Source organism: Balaenoptera ricei, chromosome 15 (genome assembly GCF_028023285.1).
Source record: "Balaenoptera ricei isolate mBalRic1 chromosome 15, mBalRic1.hap2, whole genome shotgun sequence".
NCBI classification, from domain to species: domain Eukaryota; kingdom Metazoa; phylum Chordata; class Mammalia; order Artiodactyla; family Balaenopteridae; genus Balaenoptera; species Balaenoptera ricei.
The window spans coordinates 74,719,855-74,745,375 of NC_082653.1; the positions used below are offsets into that span (position 1 = coordinate 74,719,855).

A 25,521-nucleotide genomic window follows, 5' to 3' on the forward strand; every position below is an offset into this window, starting at 1 on the left:
ACTAGTACAATTGCTGAATGAACATGATCCATGGAGAAGGTCCCTTTTGAAGTTTGTAGTAGCACATAGGAGAGCTTCCTATCAGAGACCTCAGACCTGTTTGGTGTATTTAGCCTCGAGTTCTACAAATTTTAGATCCCCAATTCATTGAGTTATTACCTTTAGATACAAGGAGAACTTGGAGAATATCAGGGTTAAACTTAACCTCTTCTTGAATTACAGACTACAGCGGGAGGAAGAAGAGGCCTTTGCCAGCAGTCAGAGCAGCCAAGGGGCCCAATCCCTCACATTTTCCAAGTTTGAAGAAAAGAAAACCAATGAGAAGACCCGCAAGGTTACCACAGTGAAGAAATTCTTCAGTGCTTCATCCAGGGTTGGATCAAAGAAGGGTAATTTTCTGATTCTCTTTTTTCTTTTGTGCCCAAAGAGATATAGAGTAGATCCACGGTGTACGTGGGCTCAGCTTTGTAACTTCTGTAAGCGTTCAGAGAATATCAACGCAGACTTGAGATGTTGGGTTTGAGGTGCAGATGACGTATGAAATCTCTTTGGTTGGAGGACATTGTGTTTTAGAGAACTTATTTACTCTATAGGAGGAATAAAGATAATTAAAATATGTAGTTTTGTTTATAAAATTCATTCCCATCCCATCTGTTTGGATGTTTTATTTTTTGTGCCTTTAATTTTTGGATAGTGGTTTATTCTCCTTTGTTTAATATCCTCACTATCCATACCTTATCAGAAATGACTGTTTCTAGGCTTAAAGTTGTCTAAAAAAGAAGTTTTCTGAGAGCTTATTAGAGAGACAACCTGTGTGTTGAGGAAATACTATGTAGAGAACATGTAGGAAAAGGCTCACTCTTGTATGTACTTGACCTTATTCATCCTACTTCTTAAGATTCCATATTAAACAAGCAGGAAGATTCTCACTAGTGAGCAGATAGGCTAGTTGGAGTGGCCTAGCAGGAAGCAAGAAAGAATGTCTGTTGTTAGGGCTTAGTCTCTGAACCTTTATGTTGGTAATCAGAGCTATGCAGTAAATTGAAATGGTGAGGGATACTGGGAACCAACACTGATGCTGTCAGTAGAGCTGTTCTCTTAGACACTCCCTTGCACGCCCTCACCCCCTGCCCCCCAACCTGGGGTAATTGTCATGAGATTTTTGGTCTGCTTAAAGGAAGGGGCATAATAATATCACACCTTAAAAAAAAATTAATAATAATAATATCACACCTTAAGATCTTTTCTGGTCTTTCAGATTTAATGACTATTGTTTTTTGTTTTATTAAAAGGAACAATTGCTTATCTAAAAACACAGCACTTCTCTTTAATAGAGACAAACCTTTAAACAATCTTTTTGTTCACGTGATTAATTTGGAGTTGTTCTTGGTTGGCTGTCACTCAGCAGTTTTCTCTACAGTAGTAAGAAGGGAAATAATCAGTACCTGCTAGAGATTAAATGTATTTGATAAGAATGTATTTGGCTCATGATTTATTTATTAGAAGATAGTGTAGTAGGGTGATTAAAACTGTAAGCTCTGGAGTCACCCTGGTTTGAGTCTCAGCTTTGCATTTTGCTGGCTGTGTGACCTTAAACAAGCTAAGCTCTTTAAGCCCTGTCTATTCTGAGGGACAGTAATACCTATCATAGGCATGTCTTGAGGATTAAATGAGCCAATGTGTGTACAGAGTTCAGCGCAGTAGTACCTGGCACACATAGTTAATCTCCAGTAAGTGTTAGCTATTTTAAAATGCCTGTTGTTTTTCTGACAAAATAATCTCTGCTAGTAAGGGGCTCAAAGGTATTGATCAAAGCCATTGATTCCTGTTTAGCTTAAATTCTGTTTCCTGCTTTGAGAAAGTCTCATTAACCTTATGAATTTATAGATGTATGGTGAAATGGTTTATGACAACAGATGAAATAGTAAAGAAATTGTAAAACCATCAGTCTAACTGCCACATTTTACAGATGACAGTATGAAAGCCCATAAAGGTTAACTAATTTACCCAGGGTCATATAATGAGTTGATGTATTAGACCTCAGGTCTCCTAACTCCTGGTTAAGCTTTTTTCCATTATATCCCTTGACCTTGAAATATGTGTGTTTATCTATAACTGTATCTGTGTCTGTATCTAGATAGATAGATAGATAATGAAGTTTCTATTACTGAAGTGCTTAATAGTCACATACATTCATTGACTATACTTGGCAATTTAAAAAGATCATGTCCTAAGACCTTCTGTACAGTATGCATTATATTATGGAGAGAAGATTTGTACTTTAAAAGAAAAATTTCAAGTGATTTTTATCTTAAAAACTTTTATGTGGAATAGTTCTTACCTTTTTTCTTCTCTTTAGAATGATAGGTTTTTACGTTATATTTTTTTGATCTTTAGCTGTTTTTTTTGTCTATAGAAAGCATATGGTGAGAAAGACCTCAAAGTGTTGGGGAAAAAATTGATGTGTGTGCATTAGAAAAGAGGATGCTGTTGGATCTTTGTTTCACAGATTGCTTATGTAACTCTGCCAGGCGAACTTTGCATTTCAGGCTGATTATTTGTTTGGTCTTTGCATGTGGATAAAGTTAGCCTATACTAAATGCAGTCTTAATTTATTGACTCTAGACTACAATAAACCTTTTGTGTTCTGTATTCTTTATTTCACTTTGTTAATCCAAGATGTCCTTGCTCTTAATATTTTACTTGCTTCTATTGATAGCATGAAAGAAAGCTCTTAAGCCAGGGCAGGTTGGTAGTATATAGAAGACAAATAACCTTCTAAGGGATTTGAAAACTATTTTAACTTCCTGTTAGAATTGGCTGTCCCTCCAGAGGAGGTAAATGGAACAGCTTGACTGTAAAGACTCAGAGAATTTACTTTTAGTTCTTTACTCTCCAAAGTAAGGTTGAGTGAGCTATAGTTTAGAGTAAATAATAGGGGGTCAGCCAGGTCAAAATACTTGCTCGTGTGTTCCAAAATGCCCTTTTCTTTTGGAGCTCAAATAGATGTTGTCACCCAGAGTAGACTCTTTTGTACATCTTTTACAAACTAATCTAAAAGCAGTGCTCTAAGGAGGAATATCTTTTCTTTTTTTTAGAATTAAAATACCAATCTTTCTACTCAGACCTTAGAGTCTAAATACTATTCTTCACTGAAGTGAATTAAGGTTCCTTGGAGAAATGACTGATTCTGGAACTTGAGCTGGGAAAGAAGGGCCCCTCAGAAATGTTGGGGACAGGTCAAAGGCCCAGAAGTCAGCTTGAATGGGTTCCCACTGGCCAAATTTGGGTATTAAAATAAATAAAGACAATAAATGGAGTGTACATGAATAAAACAATAATCCATTAGTCCAACTAATAAAATAGATAAATAATTAAATAAAGAAGAGGAGAACCTTACCATAGAATCTTGACTAATAAATATAGGAGTGATGGAGATAGAAAATCACCATTTTGTAGTCATCCTAATAAGAATTGATTCAGACACGTTTCATCAGTGTGGATGCTAAGTCTGGGATGAGAGGAGGGAGTTTCCCGAGGAACAAGTTATGAACATGATTTCAAATTAACTCCCACAACTTATTTATTAATTCCAAGTAGAGAAATGGCAGCTACATAACGATGGGGGGAAATGGACATCCTGTGCCTCTAGATATGATACTTTGAGAAGAACACAACATGAATTGTGTAATATTTAAGCTGAAAATTTATAACCTGAAATCCAGTCATGAGGAAATAGTAGAGAAGACCAAATTGAAGTGCATTGAATAAAATAAACTGGCCTGTATTCTTCAAAATTGTCAGTGTCATAAAAAAACAAAGGAAGTCTGGGGAACATTTCCAAATGAGAGGAGACTAAGTATACATGACCATTAAATGAACCTGTGACCCTCAATTTGATCCTGTGTAGAAAACAAATACTTTTTTTCAATAACTACAGTTAGCAACAGAATATCCTTGTTGCTGAGAAATACTCATACTAAGGGGTAAAGCGCGTGAAACATACAATCTACTCTGAAAAAATTTAGAAAAATAATACACACAGACATGGAACAAAATGTTAAAATTTTGTAAATCTGGAGAAAGGTTATAAAGGAATTCTTTGTAACAATCTTGCAGATTTTCTGTAAATTTGAAGTTATTTCAAAATAAGTTTTAAAAAACAAAACTATAATCCTCTTACATTCAGTGCTATCCCAAGACCCGAATTTCAGATGTTAATTAAGTTGAAGCATAGTGTTAATTACATCATTTGAAGAATTACTAATGAATTGCTACTTTAATCATGTGGGCCTCTTTGGTACTTAGATGAAACTGAAGTAACGATTCCCCAGGTTGAATTTGGAACCGGTTTTATAATTGTGCCTGCTTTTACAGTCATTTCTCAGGTACACTCAGCTCGATGGCCTTTTCTTGTCTACTCCAAAAATTTTTTTATCTTGTAAAATCATCTTTTATAATGTTTTGAATATAATGTATTTGGAACATGATCAGCTTCTGACTTTCATTGATAAGGACAATGAGAAATTTTTTCCCTGAACCAAGTATGTGGTTTCTCTTATTTTACAATACCAACTGGATATCCAGCAAGTCAGTCCTGTTCTGACCCTAACTACGCAGAGTCAGCACAGACTCCATAGGTTAAGGGCTGGACCCCACAAGACTGCCGCCACCTCAGATGCCAGTTGCAATCCCCAGGAGTGGGGACACCCGTACTTCTGACCAACCAGCTGTAAATCGGGGGTTCCCACAACCTTCTCCTTAGGTTTGATAATTTGTTAGAACGACTCACAGAACTCAGGAGGACAGTTTGTTTATGCTTATGGGTTTATTAAAGAATACAACTCAGGAACCGCCAAATGGAAGAGAGATGCACAGGGCAAGGTAGGGGAGGGGGGCACCAAGCTTCCATGCCCTCTGAGCATTTGCTCCCAGCACCTCGATGCGCTCATCAATGTGGAAGCTCCCCAAACCTTGTCATATAAGGGTTTTTATGGAGGTTTCATTTTGTAGGCATGGCTGATCAAATCATTGGCCATTGGTGATCAAAAATATCCATCCCTGGGCCAAAAACCAAATATATATTTTTTTATTATACTACAGACTATCTGCCTTTTAGTCCATATTATACATCTATGGTCAAAACAGCTGAAAAAGTCAGAAGAACTATAATATTCTACTGAACTGTCCTTATTCTATTTGGATAATCTGAGAAACGTGGGATTTTCTGTAAATTTTTTTAACATTGAGATACAAAATATGTTTTTAGTACTAAAATGGTGTTAATCATCTTTACTACATGATCACGCTCTATTTTGATATTGACATTTTTGGGTTGTGTTTACTCTTTCACAGCTATCCTTCAAATAGCCTTTTTGTTGAAGATTTTGCTTTTATAAATTTATTTATTTACTTTTGGCTGCGTTGGGTCTTTGTTGCTGCAAGCGGGCTTTCTCTAGTTGCAGCGAGAGGGGGCTACTCTTTGCGCAACTGCGAGCGGTGCGCGGGCTTCTCATTGCAGTGGCTTCTCTAGGCGCGTGGGCTTCAGTGGTTGTGGCATGCGGACTCAGTAGTTATGGCTCGTGGGCTCTAGAGCGCAGGCTCAGTAGTTGTGGTGCACGGGCGTAGTTGCTCTGCGGCATGTGGGATCTTCCCGGACCAGGGCTCGAACCCCTGTCCCCTGCATTGGCAGGTGGATTCTTAACCACTGCGCCACCAGGGAAGCCCCTTGAAGATTTTGCTTTTATAGGTTTACTTTATTGAAGATTTAATTGGATTTAATATGTCATCTGGCTTGCAGACAGCCTTACGTAGTAGGTGCTCAGTTGATACTCGTTGCTTAATTTAAACAGGAATAAATATGCTGTAATGATAGGAGGGAATTATGGTGTGACTGTGAAGAACTTGGGCTTGGGAGTCAAACAGATCTGGATTTAAATCCCCGCTTTTCTTCTTAACCTGTGTAACATGTCTCACGTAAATGACTTAACCTCTAACCTCATTATATTCATGTGTAAAATGATAATTCCACCTACCTAACAAAAAAATTTTATTGGTGTGTACATTTATTATTTCATATGGTTTCAGGAATATAACAAAATTGTTAAGGGTTGATGAGAATGTGGAGTAAAGCACAGTGTCTGCCATGTAGAAAATTGTCATTGAATGATAGCTTAAACATTATCATTATAATTCAAGAGCACATTTTGTTCTGCTGGCAAGACTTTTTAAAACTGAGTGTTTGGATTGGAAAATGGAAAGCTTGATAATCATAACAGACCGGCTATACTTGAAATACAAGCTTTGCTTCTATATTAAAAACACAGGGCTATTTAGACTACTTATATTTAATGAAATTTTTGATAAGATGGAGCTTAAACCTACCATTTTGCTCTGTTTTCTATTTATTCCATCTGGCTATAATTCTTTCTCTCCTCTTTTCTTGCCTTCTTTTTGTGTTTTGTGTGTGTGTTTTTTTTTAATAAATTTATTTATTTATTTTTGGATGTGTTGGGTCTTTGTTGCTGCGTGCAGGCTTTCTGTAGTTGCGGAGAGCGGGGGCTACTCTTCGTTGCGGTGCGCAGGCTTTTCATTGCGGTGGCTTCTTTTGTTGTGGAGCACGGGCTCCAAGCACGCAGGCTTCAGTAGTTGTGGCTCACAGGCTCTAGAGCGCGCAGGCTCAGTAGTTGTGGTGCATGGTCTTAGTTGCTCCGTGGCATGTGGGATCTTCCCGGACCAGGGCTTGAACCCGTGTCCCCTGCATTGGCAGGCGGATTCTTAACCACTGCGCCACCAGGGAAGCCCTTAAGTAAATTTTTGAATGAGAAAATGTCTTTTATAGTTGCCCACATATTTGCCATTGCTGATACTCTTTGTTCGTGGCTAGTAGGAAAAATGAATTATTTCCTGTCATGTGTGCTCAGGAGATTGTTCTGCCCACTCCTTTACCCAGTTGTGGGTTGTTTTCTCACGTGCATGTGCAGTACTCAGAGATTCAAGGGAACCCCTCTGCAGTTATCTGGAGTTTTTTCTTTACAGCCCATCCTCTATGTGTTTTGCCACGCAAACTTTGGCCTTCTTGAGCTCTAAATATTGTTTCCCCAATTCAGCAAGTCTGCTAGGCTCTGTTTGAGTTGCCTCTCCCTGTGCCAAGGCCTAAAAACTCTACCTGCAGTGAGCTGAGGCACTTGTAGGATTTACCATGTTTGTCCCCTTTTCTCAGGGGTTACTCTCCCCATTGCCTGTTGGCCAGTGTCTGAAAACCATTTTTTCGTATGTTTTGTCTGATTTTTCTAGTTGTTAAGGCAGTAGGGTAAACCTAATCCCTGTTGTTCCATCACGACTAGGAGTGGAATTTATCAGATTGAGTGAAAGATTAAATTCCAAGTATTAAAGAATTTTTTCTAATTGTACAGGGTGTCAAATATAATTTTAGGTTTTCCGTATTGGTAAAAAAATGTTTCAGAAAAGATGTGCCAGTTTTTGTTTTGAGTTAAATTGTGCCTTATTTGCTTAAAAAAAAAAAAAAGTAGTACATCCAAATGGCTCAAAAATAAAAGGTATATATGGTCCCTCACCCGTCTAGTTCCCAGCCACTACCACCATCCTTCCCCCATATTCAGACAACTTTTGTTGCTAGTTTGTGTATCATTCTTTGCTTTTGTTTTCATTTATAAACACATTTGTTCTTATCCCAATCCTCCTATTTTACATAAAAGCACACTACGCATACCCTGCTTTTTTAGCTTAGCAGTATATTTAAGAACTCTTTCCTTATCCGTACATAAAAAGGATACTTTAAAAATTTTAAGCTACGTAATATTCCACTTTATGGATTAAGCCAAAGTTTATTTAGTCCCTTCGTAGTGGCCATTTATGCCATCTTCAGACCTCTGCTTTTACAAGTACTAAAATGAGTAGCCTTGTACATATTTCATTTTGTACATGTGCAGTTATGTCAGAGGAAAATTTCTCAGAAATGGAATTGTTGGGTCATAGGATAAATGTATTTTTAATTTTGATGATTATTGCCAAATTGCATTCCATTGCAGGTATGTCATTTTACATTCCCACCTCCATAGTATAAGTGCCTTTTCCCCTATATCCTCATCAACATCAAACTTCAGATTTTTGTTGACTTGTTAATTTTTAAAATGGCATCTAATAATAGTTTGTTTTTCTTTGTCTTTTTTTTTTAATCTTATTGGAGTATAATTACTTTACAATGTGTTAGTTTCTGCCCTACAACAATACTAGTAGGTTTAATTTGCACATTTGTTACCGTGTGTGAGATTGAGTATATCCTATGCTTAAGATCCATCTATGTTTCCCTTCTGTGCAGTGTTAGTATTCTTCACGCATTTTTCTATTGAACCGTTGGATTTTTCTTCCTCTGTATTTATAGGAGTCCTTGTATATTAGGGAGAACAGCCCTTTGTGATGTAGCTTACAGACATTTTTTCCAGTTTGTTGTCTGACTTTTGACAGTATTTTTAGCCATACATATAGTGTGTTTTTATGTGCCCTTCTTCTCTTCTTTATGTTTTCTTTTAATATGATTGAATTCTTTTAGGGCGTCTACATTTTTTTTCATAACTTAAAAAAATATTTTTCTTTAATTTTATTTAATTAATTAATTTATTTATTCATTTATTTGGCTGCGCCAGGTCTTAGTTGTGGCACTCGGGATCTTTTAGTTGCGGCACTCAGGATCTTTTAGTTGCGGCATGCAGAATCTTCATTTGTGGCATGCGGGCTCTTAGTTGCGGCATGTGGGATCTAGTTCCCTGATCAGGGATCGAAGCTGAGCCCCCTGCATTGGGAGCATGGAGTTTTAACCACTGGACCACCAGGGAAGTCCCAGGGCTTCTCCATTTTGAATCATAGTTAGGAAGCACCTGATACTTTAGAAGATAGGCAAATACGTGATTTGGAAAGATAACTATAAAGTGCAATTTTGATTTGCTAACTACTTAATATCAATATGCAGTTTAGAGGGGAAAAGGGGGTTTTTTGTTTGTTTATTTTTTCATTATTCTTGTCCATTACGGTTTATTACAGGATATTGAATTTCGTTCCCTGTGCTATACATTATATCCTTGTTGTTTATTTTTATATATGGTAGTTTGCATCTGCTAATCCCAAACTCCCACTTCATCCCTCCCTCACCGTCTCTCCCCTTTGGAACCATAAGTTTGTTTTCCATGTCTGTGAGTCTGTTTCTGTTTGGTAAATAAGCTTATTTGTGTCATATTTTAGGTTCCACATATAAGTGATGTATTTGTCTTACTCTTTCTGACTTACTTCACTTAGTATAATAATCTCTAGGTTCATCCATGTTGCTGCAAATGGCATTCTTTCTTTCTTTTTATGGCTGAATAGTATTCCATTGTGGATATACACCACTTCTTTATCCACTCATCTGTTGATGGACATATAGGTTGCTTCCATGTCTTGGCTATTGTACATAGTGCTCCTGTGAACATTGTGGTGCATGTATCTTTTTGAATTACAGTTTTGTCTGGATATATGCCCAGGAGTGGGATTACTGGATCACATGGCAACTCTATTTTTAGTTTCTGGAGGAACCTCCATACTGTTTTCCATAGTGGCTGCACGAATTTACATTTCCACCAACAGTGTAGGAGGGTTCCCTTTTCTCCACACCCTCTCCAGCATTTGTTATTTGTAGACTTTTTAATTGAATTTTTTTTTTTTTTTTGGCTGCACAGTGCTGCATGCAGGATCTTAGTTTCCTGACCAGGGATTGAACCTGTGCTCCCTGCAGTGGAAGCATGGAATCCTAACCACAGGACTGCCAGGGAATTCCTGTAGACTTTTTAATGATGGCCATTCTGACCCGTGTGAGGTGGTACCTCATTGTAGTTTTGATTTGCATTTCTCTAATAATTAGCAATGGTGAGCATCTTTTCATGTGCCTTTTGGCCATCTGTTTGTCTTCTTTGGAGAAATGTCTGTTTAGGTCTTTTCCCCATTTTTTGATTGGGTGGTTTGTTTTTTTGTTACTGAGTTGTATGAGCTGTTTGTATATTTTGGAAATTAAGCTCTTGTCAGTTGCTTTGTTTGCAAATATTTTCTCCCAGTCCGTAGGTTGTCATTTTGTGCCTTTTGGTTTCCTTTGCTGTGCAAAATATTATGGGTTTGATTAGGTTCCATTTGTTTATTTTTGCTTTTATTTCTATTGCCTTGGGAGACTGACCCAGGAAAACATGGGTGCGATTTATGTCAGAGAATGTTTTCCCTATGTTCTCTTCTAGGAGTTTTATGGTGTCATGTCTTACACTTAAGTCTTAAAGCCATTTTGAGTTTATTTTTGTGTATGGTGTGAGAATGTGTTCTACCTTCGTTGATTTGCGTGTAGCTGTCCAGCTTTCCCAACACCACTTGCTGAAGAGACTATCTTTTCTCCATTGTATATTCTTGCCTCCTTTGTCTTTGTTTTGTTTTGTGTGTGTGTGTGTGTGTGTGTGTGTGTGTGTGTGTGTTTTGTTTTGTTTGTTTTGTGGCTGCACTGCTTGGCATGTGGGATCTTAGTTCCCTAACCAGGGATTGAACCCGCGCCCCCTGCAGTGGAAGCGTGAAGTCTTAACCACTGAACCGCCAGGGAAGTCCCTCTTGCCTCCTTTGTCGAAGATTGACTGTAGGTGTGTGGGTTTATTTCTGGGCTCTCTATTCTGTGCCATTGATCCATATGTCTGTTTTTGTGCCCGTACCACACTGTTTTGATTACTGTAGCTTTGTAGTATTGTCTGAAGTCTCAGAGGGTTATGCCCCAGCTTTGTTCTTTTTACTTAGGATTGCTTTGGCAATTCTGGGTCTTTTATAGTTCCATATAAATTTTAGGATTTTTTGTTCTAGTTCTGTGAAAAATGTCTTGGATAATTTGACAGGGATCACATTAACTCTGTAGATTGCTTTGGGTAGTATGGCCATTTTAACAATATTAGTTCTTCCAATCCAAGAGCATGGGATGTCTTTCCATTTATTTGAATTATCTTCAGTTTTCTTTATCAGTGTTTTATAGTTCTCAGCATGTAAGTCTTTTACTTCCTTGGTCAGGTTTATGCCTAAGTTTTTTTTTTTGTTTTTTTTAATGTGATTTTAAAGGGTTTTTGTTTGTTTTTACTTTTCTGATATTTCATTGTTAGTGTAAAGAAATGCAACAGATTCCTTTATGTTAATCCTGTATCCTGCTACCATGCTGAATTTGTTTATCAGTTCTAGTAGTTTTTGTGTGGAGTCTTCAGGGTTTTCTGTGTATAGTATTATGTCGTCTGCATATAATGACAATTTTACCTCTTCCAGTTTGGGTACCTTTTATTTCTTTTTCTTGTCTGATTTCTGTGGCTAGGACCTCCAATACTATGTTGAATAGAAGTGGTAAGAATGGGTATCCTTGTCTTGTTACAGATTTTAGCAGGAAGGCTTTCAGCATTTCACCGTTGGGTATTATGTTGGTCGTGGGTTTGTCATAAATAGCTTTATTATGTTGAGATATGTTGCCTCTATAGCCATTTTGGTAAGAGTTTTTATTGTGAATAGATGTTGAATTTTATCAAATGCTTTTTCTGCATCTGTTGAGATGATCATGTGGTTTTGTCTTTTCTTTTGTTGATGTGGTGTATCACATTGATTTGTGTATGTTGGAAAAAGGTTTTTTTGAAGTGAGAGGTGGAATTTTTAGTTTGACCTATGTAGTTAAGGTATATTTTTACATGATCTGTGTGTGTTTGTCTCACTTGAATAAACCAGTCACTCTAATAGGGGTAATGCTTTTATTATCTTAAAACTTTATTGCCACTACATCATTAAAATGTATTTCAGATACTAAAGTTCAAAAAATAAGATTGTAAGAAATTACTCTGAAACAGATTCACAGACATAGAAACAAACTTACGGTTACCAAAGGAGAAAGGGGGTAAGGGAAGAATAAATTAGGAGTTTGGGATTAGCAGATACAAACTATTGTATATAAAATAAACAACAAGATCCTACTGTATAGCACAGGGAACTATATTCAGTATCCTGTAATAAACCATAATGGAAAAGAATACGAAAAAGAATATATTTATATGTATATATAACTGAATCACTTTGCTGTACACAAGAAACTAACACAGCATTGTAAATCAACTATACTTCAGTTAAAAAAAAAGAAATTGCTCTGAGAAAGCATGTAATAGGTTGATTTTAAATTTTAATACCTACAAAAGGTACTTTTTCTTCCTAATTATCTTTTTTTGTGTGTGTATAGAAAAGGATCGTGGGTATATGAGATACTTTAATTCCTTTCAGGTATTGCATTAGAGAGCACAATTCAAAATCAGGAGGCTTAGAAGGTGATCAGAGACCAAGTGATATTTCATGTTTTCTGAGAGCACTTACCCTATTACAACACCCTTATCTCTGTGTGTAAAGGTCTTATTTTCCTTTCAGTGTATTTATTTGAAGAGGGCAAAGAGTTGTGTGGCCAACTGATTAGACAGTTTTTTTTTTTTTTGCTTCTCTTGCCTCTGCTCTGTCATGGTCACTGTGCTACTTGGGATGCATACTTTCACTTTGAGCAGTATGACTTGAAGTTTGAATGGTGGGTAAATAATTGTTCATCTCCACGTAAATAAATTAGCCTTTGCCTTTTTGGCAAATCAAGTGGATTTGGGAAGGTTGTCTAGCATAAGTCATCTATAATTTTTGTGCTTCTACTGATTGTTATTTTACATGTTGACTGGTTTTGTAAATTCATGCAGTCTTTGAGAGAGTTGTTCAAGATAGCAGTGCCATTTCAGTGTTAACGATTAAATATATAGATCAAAGCATGATATATTTTGGCTAAGAAGATACTGATAGAGCACCTTTATTTGAATAGGAGTATCTTGTAGATATGCAGTTTTATCTAATTGTACTTCCTACTCATAAAATAGATTTAGCTTACTTTAAGGAAAATCCAAATATTTAAACATAAAATAATTTAAATTCAAGTTTAAATTTGATTTAGCATAATTTAAATAATCTTAAATTAGATACTGAAAGTAATTCCATGCATGGCTCTTCTGTGTAATGAAACTTACTATGTTTAATTTTCCCAGCAGAAATTCAGGAACCAAAAGCTCCCAGTCCTTCTATAAACCGGCAAACCAGCATTGAAACGGATAGAGTGTCTAAAGAGTTCATAGAATTTCTCAAGACCTTCCACAAGACAGGCCAAGAAATCTATAAGCAGACCAAGCTGTTTTTGGAAGCAATGCATTACAAAAGGGTAGGTTGAGAACCACTTAGAAACATAGAGTTTTGGTTTTAGGAAAGGTCTCAGAGATAATGTAGTGCAACCTTGTCATTTTACAACTGAGAAAATAAAGAACCAGAAATGTTAAGTGACTTACCTGAGAAATGTCACTGAACCAAGTTAAACACGCCTCCCAGGCTAATACTTTTCCTCTGCAACTTAATGGTGTTTGGATCATCTTCGCATGGAACGTCTGGCATCAGAGCTACTTGTGTTGTGTACTTTAGTAATAAGCCTTCCTAACTTGTCACCTTGTAAATAGTGTAAACTGCCAAGAGAGCCATAGTAGGCCTTGAACTCTAAGTAACAATCATTAGACCAACAGTAGTCATTTTAGGTTTTTTTAGTTTTGTATTGAATTTTAATTTTCCTCTCCTTGCTCAGGTAGAGAAGGGAAAGCTAAAATTTAAACATTGAAAGGGACCTTAGCAACTATATAGTTACCGTCCCTTTATTTTACAGGTGGGGAAGTTGAGAGCCAGAGAGGATAAGTGACTTGTCCAAGGTCACTTGGATAACACCTTGTGTCTTCCACACATGTGTCTTTGACCTGTACTTTCTAACCCATAATTTCAACAATGAACCACTCTTGCCCACATCTTTTTCCTCTTCATTCCTATTTTCTCCAGTCTTAGTGTATGCCCAGTGGTGAGCAACCTTTTTACCACATATGGATCAAGTCTAGAAAATTAAGTATTTTCAGAATTGCATTAAATTTTTTTCAGCCATTTTGTCTTTATCAGGAAGCATTTAATGTCTTTACTGAGTTTTTTTTTTTTTTTTAAATTCCTCATTCCCAGAAGATATCTCTTTTGGCTGAAATTTCATTCAGCACCTACATAATCCACACACATTGCAGTATTGCAATGTAACGCTTGACTTTTCAACAAATGTTGTTTGCTAAGACTCTTCGGAAGCTGAAGGGTTTATTTTTTTACTCTTTTTTCTTTTTGATTAATCTCATTAGCTACTTAATAGTCCCTTGTAGTCCCTTTTCACATTCTTTAAGAGATATTTCTATTACACACGAGACAGGCAGTGACATCATTAACACAGAATTCATTTATGTTGAACATACAGTTGTCATCAGCTACTTTTTTCTTCTTCGAAGTCACCACAGCAAGAATTTAAATTTTATTGAGAAAATGGGAAGGTGGGGGAGGGAGTGGGGTGCTAAGAAGAAGCTAAAGAAGAATTTACAAGGTTTAGTTTTTTAAACTTATTATTGTTACATATTTAGTTTACATAACTAGAATTTAAGAATCTCACTGTGAGAACCAAGCTTCAAATAGGTTTAAGAGTGGCCATGGACTCAAGGTTGTATATGGTCACCAGTGAAATGAAGACTGTCTAGATTTCTTTGTCATTTGGACGAAAAACTGTATGTGCCCAGGGTAATTTTAAAGCATTATATAGACCCAGCTAGATGTTCACCTTTCCCATCATAACTTGAAAACCATATTTTCTAACTTAATGAGCTCCCTGACTTGGTAAAAAAATTTTTTCCACAAATTTATTCATATGAAAATATTTTCGAAACACACAGACCACAGTTAAATCAAAGTAAATAAGACTCCTAGAGAAACTGTTTTGCTGCCCAAACTGTTTAAATCCTGCCCTTGCTAATTGTTGATAAATCCCTCACATACATTTTCCCCTGTTCTGAAAGTGTAGCTTGCCCCATTTTTAAAAGTATAACCTTTGTAACCCTCTGCTACCTCAAAATTTAGACCCTTTAATTTATTGGATATTGCATTAAAGCTTTTTAATAAATGAACTTTCTGGGTTTTTCAATGCTGTTTTTATTTATTTTATTTTATTTTATTATTATTTTTTTTTTAATAGCTACTTTATTATTTTATTTTTATTTATTTTTGTTTTTTTTTTTGTGTTTGGGTCTTCGGTTCGTGCGAGGGCTTTCTCTAGTTGCGGCAAGCGGGGGCCACTCTTCATCGCGGTGCGGGGACCGCTCTTCATTGCGGTGCGCGGGCCTTTTCACTATCGCGGCCCCTCTCGTTGCGGGGCACAGGCTCCAGACTCGCAGGCTCAGTAGTTGTGGCTCACGGGTCCAGCTGCTCCGTGGCATGTGGGATCTTCCCAGACCAGGGCTCGAACCCGTGTCCCCTGCATTAGCAGGCAGATTCTCAACCACTGCGCCACCAGGGAAGCCCTCAATGCTGTTTTTAAAACACGATTTCTTTATTAGTAGTAGTTCAAATATGCTCTTTTTCCTTGCGAAGGAAGCGGTCAAGCACAATATTAAGACCTTTTGCTTATTTCAGTGTTCTTTTCCCAGCCATTCATTCTGTAAAAGTCTGGTATTGATTATATTATGTACTTAAAGTTTTTCTGATATTAATTCTCCTGAAAAACTGTTTTCTAAACCTGAATGAGGAGAAAGAAAATATAATAATTTAAAATATGGCTATATCTTCTCTTCCCCAAAATAAGTAAAAAGATAGGTGTTCTCCTATATTTTAAAATAGCTTTACAATTCTAAACCATATGTGTGTGCAAGGAGTAGTTTGCCCTGCTATGTAATTACTGTTAGGAGAGCAGAAGCATGTATTCAAAACAAAGAAACTTTAATCAACAAAGTAGGCTTTAATTATGGTAAGAAAATCAGGGGGTTGGGGGAAGTAACCCAGGACCTAATGGTTCTGGGTTAATTTTAAAATTAGAGGCATTAAGGATGAGAAGTGAGGCAACGGGACAATGGGAAAACATCTGAGGTGATGGAATGTGTACATCATAAGAAAGAAAACTAGGTAAAAGATTGAGTTGATAACTATGTTAAAAGTAATGAATGAAGAAAAATAATCAAGAACATGTCATACAAGGCAGCCTTGATGGCTCAGTGGGTGAGGCTGGTGCGATATAGTCTCCCAGCTTTGACATTGTTTCTCAGGCCCTTTCCTATTGCGCACAGCTGCAAAACAAAAGAACAGTGGCCAGGATGGAAGAGGATGTGGGTCAAAGTGGACCAGAAGAGAGATACTCCTTCTGCAGAGAAGATCCTCATGGATAGGAAGGTCAAGCTAGAAGAGCAGCTGGAAGAGACCATGGGAAATGGTTTTCAGAGCTTCTGCAAGGGCTTGTGAGAGGCTGCAGACATTTTGGAGAAGGCAACACAATGAAGAAGTAAAAGACGATAACCCTCACCTGAAGAGCCTCTATGAGGGCCTCGTAAGGACTAAAGTCCACATTCAGAAGGTGTTCATGAAGCATGGCTTACTTAACTTGAACCAGTTATGGTTCAGATCTAGCCAAGTTTTGACTCTTACAGGCGTGAGACCTTGTTCCACGTGCTGGTTGAGGGGAAGGAACCGGGCTCAGTGGTGCTAGCTAGTGTGGGGTACAACTGCACGGGCACACCCAAAGGCCCACCCTGCTGCGGGTGGTGAAAGAAATGTAGCAGCCTCTTGAAGAGATTTTTTGTTGTTGTTGTTGTTTAAATGGCAGCTGATTCTTTTTTTAAATACGGTCTTTTTTTAAATTTATTTATTTTTGGCTGTGTTGGGTCTTCGTTTCTGTGCGAGGGCTTTCTCTAGTTGTGGCAAGTGGGGGCCACTCTTCATCGCAGTGCGCGGGCCCCTCACCGTCGTGGCCTCTCTTGTTGCGGAGCACAGGCTCCAGACGCGCAGGCTCAGCAATTGTGGCTCACGGACCTAGTTGCTCCGCGGCATGTGGGATCTTCCCAGACCAGAGCTCGAACCCGTGTCCCCTGCATTGGCAGGCAGATTCTCAACCACTGTGCCACCAGGGAAGCCCTTGAAGAGATTTTTTAAAACTAGCTGCTATACTCCTTGAAAGCCTGGTTCACTTTACTCATCTATGAGTACTTTTGATCTTTTCCTAAACCTTGTTGGAAAACTCAAGTAACCAATGGCTAAACACACAATTGCATTAAGGAACTTTAATTCGGGAGTCTGTTCACTGATTTTTAGGACTACATGTTTAGTAATGTCACGTACTTGCAGAAGAGGCCAACAGGACACTACTGGGCCTCTAGAGTGTCATGAATAACGCTGTATCTGCTCAAACTCTGGTAACATCAGAGTGTTTTAAATGAATGCAGCGTCTTTGGGAATTCTGCAGTTTGGCTACCTGACTGCACCAACTGCACTGATTCTTCTGCATCTCACTGTAAAATGAGAGTTACTGGAACACTTAGCCCCCTACACATTTCATTCATTGAAGGAAAAGCACAAGTTTAAACATTTCTGTTGCTGAAAAATGATATGATGATGTTTGTACAGAGCATATTTGAGTTCATTTGTAATTTGTAACTACCTAGCTCCTGAAAGTGATAGACTGCAGGCTCTTCCTTAGAGATATGAAATGAACATATGTACCTTAACACTTCTTACCACCTTCATTTTGCCAATAATTGAATTTGACAAAAATCAATTACTTTTGCTCTGTTTTGTTCATCTAAAGGTAGAAATGTTTCAATCTGTATTCAACTAGCTACATGACTAGCTACATTCCCTGATAAGGTGGACTATCTTAAAATCTGAGGACTGCATGCTTGTCATACTTTAAATGTTAATGTTTAATTTTAAGTTTTATTTAGGAGGAGTAAAGCCATAATATGTTTAGTTTCCTAAAAAGAATTATTGAAGGCAGCAGAAAGTAGCAATACAAAAAAAAAAAAAAAATGAACATTAAAGTTAAAACCTAAATAGATCAAACAGTTAACTGTAGTACAAAAGAAAATTAATCCGGAAAACAGATCATGGAGATCCAGTTTTTAAAGATGAAATACACAGAAAACATAATTAAGGAAATAGTCAAAGATTTTCAAAATGGGGGTGGAAAAAAAGAAAAAAGATTTCAGCCAGACAGTTAAGAAAGAATACAGAGAACCTCTCGGAATATTGAAAGGAATATACCCACTTGTCAAACTTTTACACTACAAAGAAAAAGTTTTTTAGGAAAAAAAATAAAATGGCTTTACACAGACATTATAGAAAAGATGATCCCAGGCATTGGCTAGAGAATACTTAAAGAAAAGCATTCATTTACACTGCTAGACTGTGTTTTTTCTTAGAAAACTATGAAAAAACCTTTAAAAGAATTTACCAGCACAAACCTGCAATCACATCACTTAGCTCCTTTGGCAAGAACTTTGAAGGATCTGAGAGGTACTCTCCTTGCAAGTTAAAAGTTAGCCTGCCATAGTTTCATGGATATTGGCAGAAGACACAAGCCTCCTGGGTGAGAAGAGGCCAGTTTATTACAGCACTAGCAGTAACGAGAGTATATCAGCGTTTGTACCAATTCCCTACGTATCAATTCCCACAGGGAAGTGCAAAGAAGACCAGGTAATGCCTGCACATGCAGTAAGTTATGATAGAGAATAGGATCTTCTATAGGGCCATGAGCCTGCCTGACCTTTGCCCCAGAGGGAAACATTATTATACTAGACAGTAAACAATCTACCCTTTTCACTTAAGGGAGGCTCTCCCTCTGTCTTCCAGGCCTGTCTGCTATACAGCTATCCTTGAAAAGGGTGCAGAACAAAGGCAGTCAGTGTCTCTCCTCACAAGATGTGTAGACATAGGAGAGGTCTATGTAGAATTGTCTCCCCACATCTTTACAGTATTATGAAGGGTGGAACAATAGGACATGGCCACTTTCATTCTTTCTTTCATTCAGCTAGTGTTGAGCACTGTGCCTGGCTCTGTTGTAGGCACCAAGGATGCGGTAGTGAACAGTGCCCTCATGGAGCTGGCATTTTGGTGGAGGAGATAGACAATAAACTAATTTATGATATATAACAGTGGTAAGTCCTCCAAATAATCTAAAGCAGGAAAAGAGGACAGAGTGGCAAGGGAATTAGTTCACATTACGAATTAAACACTGTACTGAAGTGTAAATCTGTGCAAGAGAAATAGAAATATAAAAAGGAGTTTTCTGAATTGTAACAAAATTAGTGATTGTGTGGAACTGGTGTAGGAATAGGTGATCCATTGCCACCTGTAAAACAGGCCATTTAGGCCTTTAAAAGGAGGTCACGGTTTCTGGTTAGAAGTAAGTACTAGTAATAATCACAAGAATGAAGCGTATTCTTAGTGTTACGATTTGGTGCAAATGAAAGGTAGCCATGTGTAAGCTACCTAAGTAGATAATCCATTGCAGAAAGTACTGAATTATGTGCATTCAGTCTTCCTGTTTAACCTGAATGCCCTCTGAGAGTTTTAATATTTTTTATATTATTGTCTTGTACAGTGGCTGGCAAGTCTATTAACCATGTAGTAAATGTTTTTAGAATGGATAGAAATATCATTTTCCAGAAATTGGGGAAAAATAATCTTACCAGAAAATCCGAGGGAAAACAGAATACTAATAGAGGTATAAATTTAGCAACATGGGTGAGATAAATCCACAAAATTTAGTTATAGTACAAGATGCCAGAGATAAAAAGCTAAAGAGCCTAGCACATTTTTTTTAAAATAGCAATTTTTAAAGACAATAGCAATAAAAAGATTAAATATTAAATAATAACTTAATCTAATATAGAAAGTTAGAGGCTCATTCAAAGAATTAAAAGACTGTTTCTGGATTTTATCTTGGATTTAGCTGAGGAAGTATAATATCCTGGATCTAGCTGAGGAAAACAAAAAGATAAATTTACAAGTACTTTGCAGGTCAATATGAACACTTAAAATATTAAATTACAATGTTACACTGTTTATTCTAGAAAAAGAAGGAAGCAGGGGTTTGTGAGGGAAGGTTTCTAAATGTAGCAGACTTCAAAATATACTAAACTGAAAGTTACCACAACTAGATATGATTTTCATATATATATATATATATATATATATTCAATATGTAGAGAGATAGAGAAGAGAAAGAGAGCAGTGAAATAAACTAGGGATTCCAGAAATAAATTCAGTTTCTCAGGAGCAAATTATATGAGAATTGGAAAACAAAGGGGAACAGGATTGCTTTTTACTAATTGCCGCTGAAAAAGGGAAGTTTGTATGCAGATTATTTAAGGTCTGTTTTTCATACTATGAACCTTACATGCCAGCCAAATAAAAGAGCTAAGCAGGAAAAAACTTAGAAGAAAGCAGATTAAGATTTGTTTCACCTACAGAGAGGAGCTAAATTCAGCTGTTGAAGAATTGTTCTTAATGACCAGAGAAAGGTTTAACGGTATTAAAAAAACATTCAGGCAGTAACAAGTGTGCAGTCAAGGTGGTCACAGAGCGCTCTGAGTGCCGTGAGGCCTGCAAAGTTATTTTGACCGAAGGAATGGAGGGCACCTTCTTAGAGGAGGCAAGATGTGGACTGAGCCTTCAAGGAGATAACTGTGGAACTTCCTTGGGCAGCTGTTGGAGGATTGGAGAGGAGTAAAAGTCATCTGGACAGAGAATAATTTCACAGTGTTAGAGAGGCGGGAAAACTAAATGCAGATTCTCAACAATAGGTAACCTGGCAGGGTAAGTGGGGACCAGATCATAAGATAAGACGATCAGTTGAGAAGAGAAAGATCAAACATGGGGAGAGCAGCTGAACTCCAGGTGAGAGATAATGAGGACCCAAACCAGGGAAGGATTGACGGGAGAGACACTGTGAAGGCAGATAGGCAAGGTTTGGTCACTGTCCCTCACCCCAAGGCATCTTTTCTAAGGTAGCCAAAGCATCAGGGTCTGCGTGCTTCATCAGGGCTTTATTGGCCCGTGTCATTGGCCTGTGCAGAGGTGGTCTGTGAGAAGCAGTCCTGTGGAATTTGTCTTGGGCCGTATTCATGCCCATCTGTGATGAAATCTTTATGAGAACCCTTGGAGAAATTCCTGATTTTGGTGTCAGAATTTCACCTGAAGAATTAGTTTGCTTTTACATTTTGGACACTCAGTTATGTGACTCTTCTCATCTTAGTGATGATTGCTAGAAAGTTTAGTTAGAGACAAATTTATGGGCTGACTTTTTGCTAACTTCTGTATCTTCAAGGAATACATTTTTGTGTTATCTTTCCTGGCTCTACTTTCTGTTTCTATTTCTCTCCGTGTTTTGTTTTGTTTATCATTTTCTAGCTTATTGCGCTGAACTGTGTTTATCTTTTATATAGACTTCAGATAGTCTTTGGAAGAAAGTATATGTGAATATATATATTTGTGTTACACGTATAAAATCAGTAAAACCAAATAAAAATGATAAAGCCCAGTGTTAGAGGGGCTGTGGAGAAACACGCACACCTATGTAGCTAATGACTGTACTTGGAGTTTCTGAGGGTTATATATCTAGCAATGGATATTTAGAGCTGTAAAGTTGTCCAGACTTATTAAGCTGTTAATGCCGCTTTTCAAAATGAATCACAAAGAAATAACCTAAAAGAAACAGTCTTCGCATAGTTGTTTATAGCTGCAATATGTAATTAGTGAAAAAAGGGAAAGAACCCTAATACACAGTGGTAGAAGTGGTTAAATAAATCGGTTAATATAATGGAATATTATAAAGCCGTCAGATAGTTAAGTAGATTAGATAAATCAAAATGTACAGGGGCTTCCCTGGTGGCGCAGTGGTTGAGAATCTGCCTGCCAATACAGGGGACACGGGTTCGAGCCCTGGTCTGGGAGGATCCCACATGCCGCAGAGCGACTAGGCCCGTGAGCCACAATTACTGAGCCTGCGCGTCTGGAGCCTGTGCTCCGCAACAAGAGAGGCCACGATGGTGAGAGGCCCGCGCACCGCGATGAAGAGTGGCCCCCACTTGCCGCAACTGGAGAAAGCCCTGGCACAGAAACGAAGACCCAACACAGCCAAAAATAAATAAATAAATAAATAATTGTAAAAAAAATGTACATAAACATGCAAATTATCAAAATATGCATTGTACCCATATAAGAATGTGTATATACAGCAAAAAGAAGTGAGAGGTCATGGAATGTTGTAAATAATATTAATGGACAGGCTTTTCTCCCCTGCAGCATTAATTTGATTTGTAAGTACTTTTGAGATTAGTTCAAGGAGTGGGTTTTGTAAAATTTAGAGCTTTCCTCGTGATCTTTCTTCAGCTACTAAGCAGACTCTTTGTCCCTTTGTTTCAGGATTTCAGCATTGAGGAGCAGTCAGAGTGTACTCAGGATTTTTACCAGAATGTGGCTGAGAGAATGCAGACTCGTGGGAAAGGTGATACCTTGTTGGCCTGCCTTTGAGGGATTGCTGGTAGTCGCATAGGGCCTGCTGCTGAGTCTCTTAGCAGTTTCCCTCTTTCTCAGAAGGCTTGGTTGGTTTGCCTGCTCTGTTCTGTAAATTACTCCCCTGACATTCAGGTAGCTGGTGTTACACTAGCAGTGTCTTTGAATACCACCATGTATATCATTCCAAGATAATTAAGCAATTGGATAATTTCTTGAGCAATGTTTAATAATTTCATTAGGGGTAGGGACAGATTAAAACCCCTTGGGAGGCTTCTAAATGAAACCCCCATCTTGGAATTGCCATCTTGGTGAGTCATTATTCATGACCATGTATTCCTCGTGTGAGTTGGGGCAGGAAAGAAATTGAGAACCACTGGCCATGCTTTAGGTTTTTAGGGATTCTTGAATTTGACTTGCATTGATGTAGATTTTAGGGTGTACTTAGCGTACATGTATATCTGAGAAATCTGCCCTATATGTATACCTCAGAGCAACCCCTAAGGTTTCATAGGAAACCTCAGAAAAATGAAAGGGTGAGTCTTGCCAGCATTCATCAGTCTTGGGAATTTCATGTGCTTTTCCGATGTAGCAGTAGGGAATGACCCATGCTGAGGTCTTCCCACTTGGCAGGGTGTACAGCTGTTAGGTCCTGCCAAACAGCTTAAGTTAGAAGTAGGGATTCTATAAAAGGCAGCCCCAAAAGTTGAGGTAATTTTTTAAAGGGTACTTTTTAATGTAACATCTTATACTTTTGTTTCTGAGTATATTTAATGTATTTCTGGTAAATTAGTTTTCTGCTACATTGAAAGTACTGTGAAAACATACTCTTAATTTTAAATGTTCATCCTTCATTCAAATATCCATTGGGATATTTCAGTGCCTCCGGAAAGAGTTGAGAAGATAATGGATCAGATTGAAAAGTACATCATGACTCGTCTCTATAAATATGTGTTCTGTCCAGAAACTACTGATGATGAGAAGAAAGATCTCGCTATTCAAAAAAGGATCAGGTAGCTGATTGTTCTGCTTTTTCTTGTTATATTTACTACCTCCTGTTGGAAGAACACATTGCAGGAAAACAGGACACTTGAGTTTCAAACCTTCAGAGCAAGTAACAGCTTAGGTACCTGCCATCCTTAGCATATAATCTCCTTTGTGGCGTCAGAAAGAAAAGGAATGTGGTAAATTGACAGGATGAAAAGGCTCAAGTCACCATCTTGCTTATTCATTTGAATCCAGGCAGCTTTAGATAAGAATCATGTTTGATATGTGAGACTGCTTACATCTCCAAAATCTACAAGGAACAGGAGGAAATTTCATTGTTTTCTCATTTCACTGCACTAACTATCTTGTCAGGCAGGAAGCTGTGAGTATCCCTATCAAGGCAGTGTGTGTCGTTTTTCCTCATTCCTACCACGGGTTTTTACCAGAATGTGACATTCTGCTTTGATTCAGCCATTCCTCCAGTCGCATCTTTCCTCTACCACTGGGTTGCTAACACTTTGCAAAGCACCCACTCTTCCATGGCCAGAAGAGTGAGCCCCAGTGCTCTGCATTCCAATGGCAGCAAAACACTGAGGAAAGAGGCCGTCTACATGTGGGAACAGGGCCAAGCCTGAGCATGATGAGGTGCTTCTGGAGGAGAGGGGCCTAGCAATCGCAAATGGGGTTCCCAGACAGCGGGGCTGGTAGTTGGTAGCTTTGGACTTGATGGTGTCTCACCAGAAGTGAGGAGTTGATCTTGGGAAGATGGAAGGCAGAGCCAGAAGTAACTAGGTGGGCTTTGGACTGAGGTGCAGGGTGAGAGTGTTAGTCAAGCAAGTGGTGAGGGTCAGCAGCAGAATCTCTGGAGCAAAGGTACCATGTGGCCAGGAACCTCAGTGATTCAGGCAGAAGTGACACATGCTTGTTGACCTCTTGCTCAGGCTCTGGTGTGCCTCAGAAGTCGAGGGCAGAGCCAAAAAGGCAGCAGTTAGGACAGGGAGCAGCAGAGTCTTCTCAGACCCTCATTCTCCAGTATCAGGTGCTTTGCAGTCATAGGGTAATCTCATTTCAACTGGTAAAATTGTCTTCTGCTTCCTTGTGATAAGTGCAGAAGAGAAGCCTCGTTTTAGGATTCCAGTTACTTCGGCCCATCAGCTGAGCTCCTAGTATGTGCGTGCGCCTAGGATTGCCTGGTTAGTCAGCGGTGCCCCATCCCCATTCCCTTAACTGAGGAAATGGCAAGATAATTGCTTACAGTCCGTCCTTGGAACTTGTTTTCACTGTCTCCCTCTCTCTCTCTCTCTCTTGGTAGAGCCCTGCACTGGGTTACACCTCAGATGCTTTGTGTCCCTGTTAATGAAGAAATTCCAGAAGTGTCTGATATGGTGGTGAAAGCAATTACAGGTCAGTGGAACAGAGCTTTTATATTTGGATGCTTTTCCCTTGAAGTTAGCATTTGGCTTTATAAATCTATACTTATTTCAGTGAGTAAAAAGACAGTGTTCCTAAAGTACTTTTAAAATACAAACTGCCCAAGCTATATTGGAATGTGGTAAAAGTGATTTAAGAGTGTTAGTTTTATGAATTTGAAACATGCAGATTGGCAGGTAAACCACTTTCCCCCTTCATTTTCCATGACTTATTTCTTGAGCATTGAACTAAAGTCAAATACAGCTAGGGTAAATTTCTTAAAACTCAGTTGCATTTATATATTCAAAATAATTTTGAGAGGTGGACTTGGTGAGGTAGGGTCATCCCCAAGCTAGAGCTATATATTAAAATGATGCCTCTAGGGACTTCCCTGGTGGCGCAGTGGTTAAGACTCTGCCCTCCCAATGCAGGGGGCCCAGGTTCGATCCCTGGTCGGGGAACTAGATGCCACATGCATGCTGCAGCTAAGAGTTCGCATGCCACAACTAAGGAGCCCTCAAGCCGCCACTAAGGAGCCCATGTGCCGCAACTAAGACCCGGCACAACTAAATAAATAAAATAAAATAAAATATATATATATATATTTTTTTTAAAGAAATCTAAGAAATCTTTGTCTATGACAAGATCATAAAGTTTAAAAAAAAAATGATG

The 25,521-nt window shown here is 38.2% G+C and overlaps 1 protein-coding gene and 1 pseudogene across 7 annotated transcripts in view; both read left to right on the forward strand.

Annotated features, from left to right (window-relative positions):
- Positions 1-25,521, forward strand: part of TMEM248 (transmembrane protein 248) — a 143,324-nt gene that overhangs the window by 54,362 nt on the left and 63,441 nt on the right. For 5 of the 7 annotated variants that reach the window (XM_059898222.1, XM_059898218.1, XM_059898216.1 and 2 more), the window contains 5 exons: positions 223-389; positions 13,107-13,276; positions 22,363-22,444; positions 23,333-23,465; positions 24,752-24,843. In XM_059898222.1, coding sequence (XP_059754205.1) covers positions 223-389; positions 13,107-13,276; positions 22,363-22,444; positions 23,333-23,465; positions 24,752-24,843 — 644 coding nt within the window. The remainder of the gene's footprint in view (positions 1-222; positions 390-13,106; positions 13,277-22,362; positions 22,445-23,332; positions 23,466-24,751; positions 24,844-25,521) is intronic. The other 2 variants (XM_059898219.1, XM_059898217.1) reach the window with 1 other exon arrangement.
- LOC132349391 (grpE protein homolog 1, mitochondrial-like) lies at positions 16,133-16,718 on the forward strand (annotated as a pseudogene).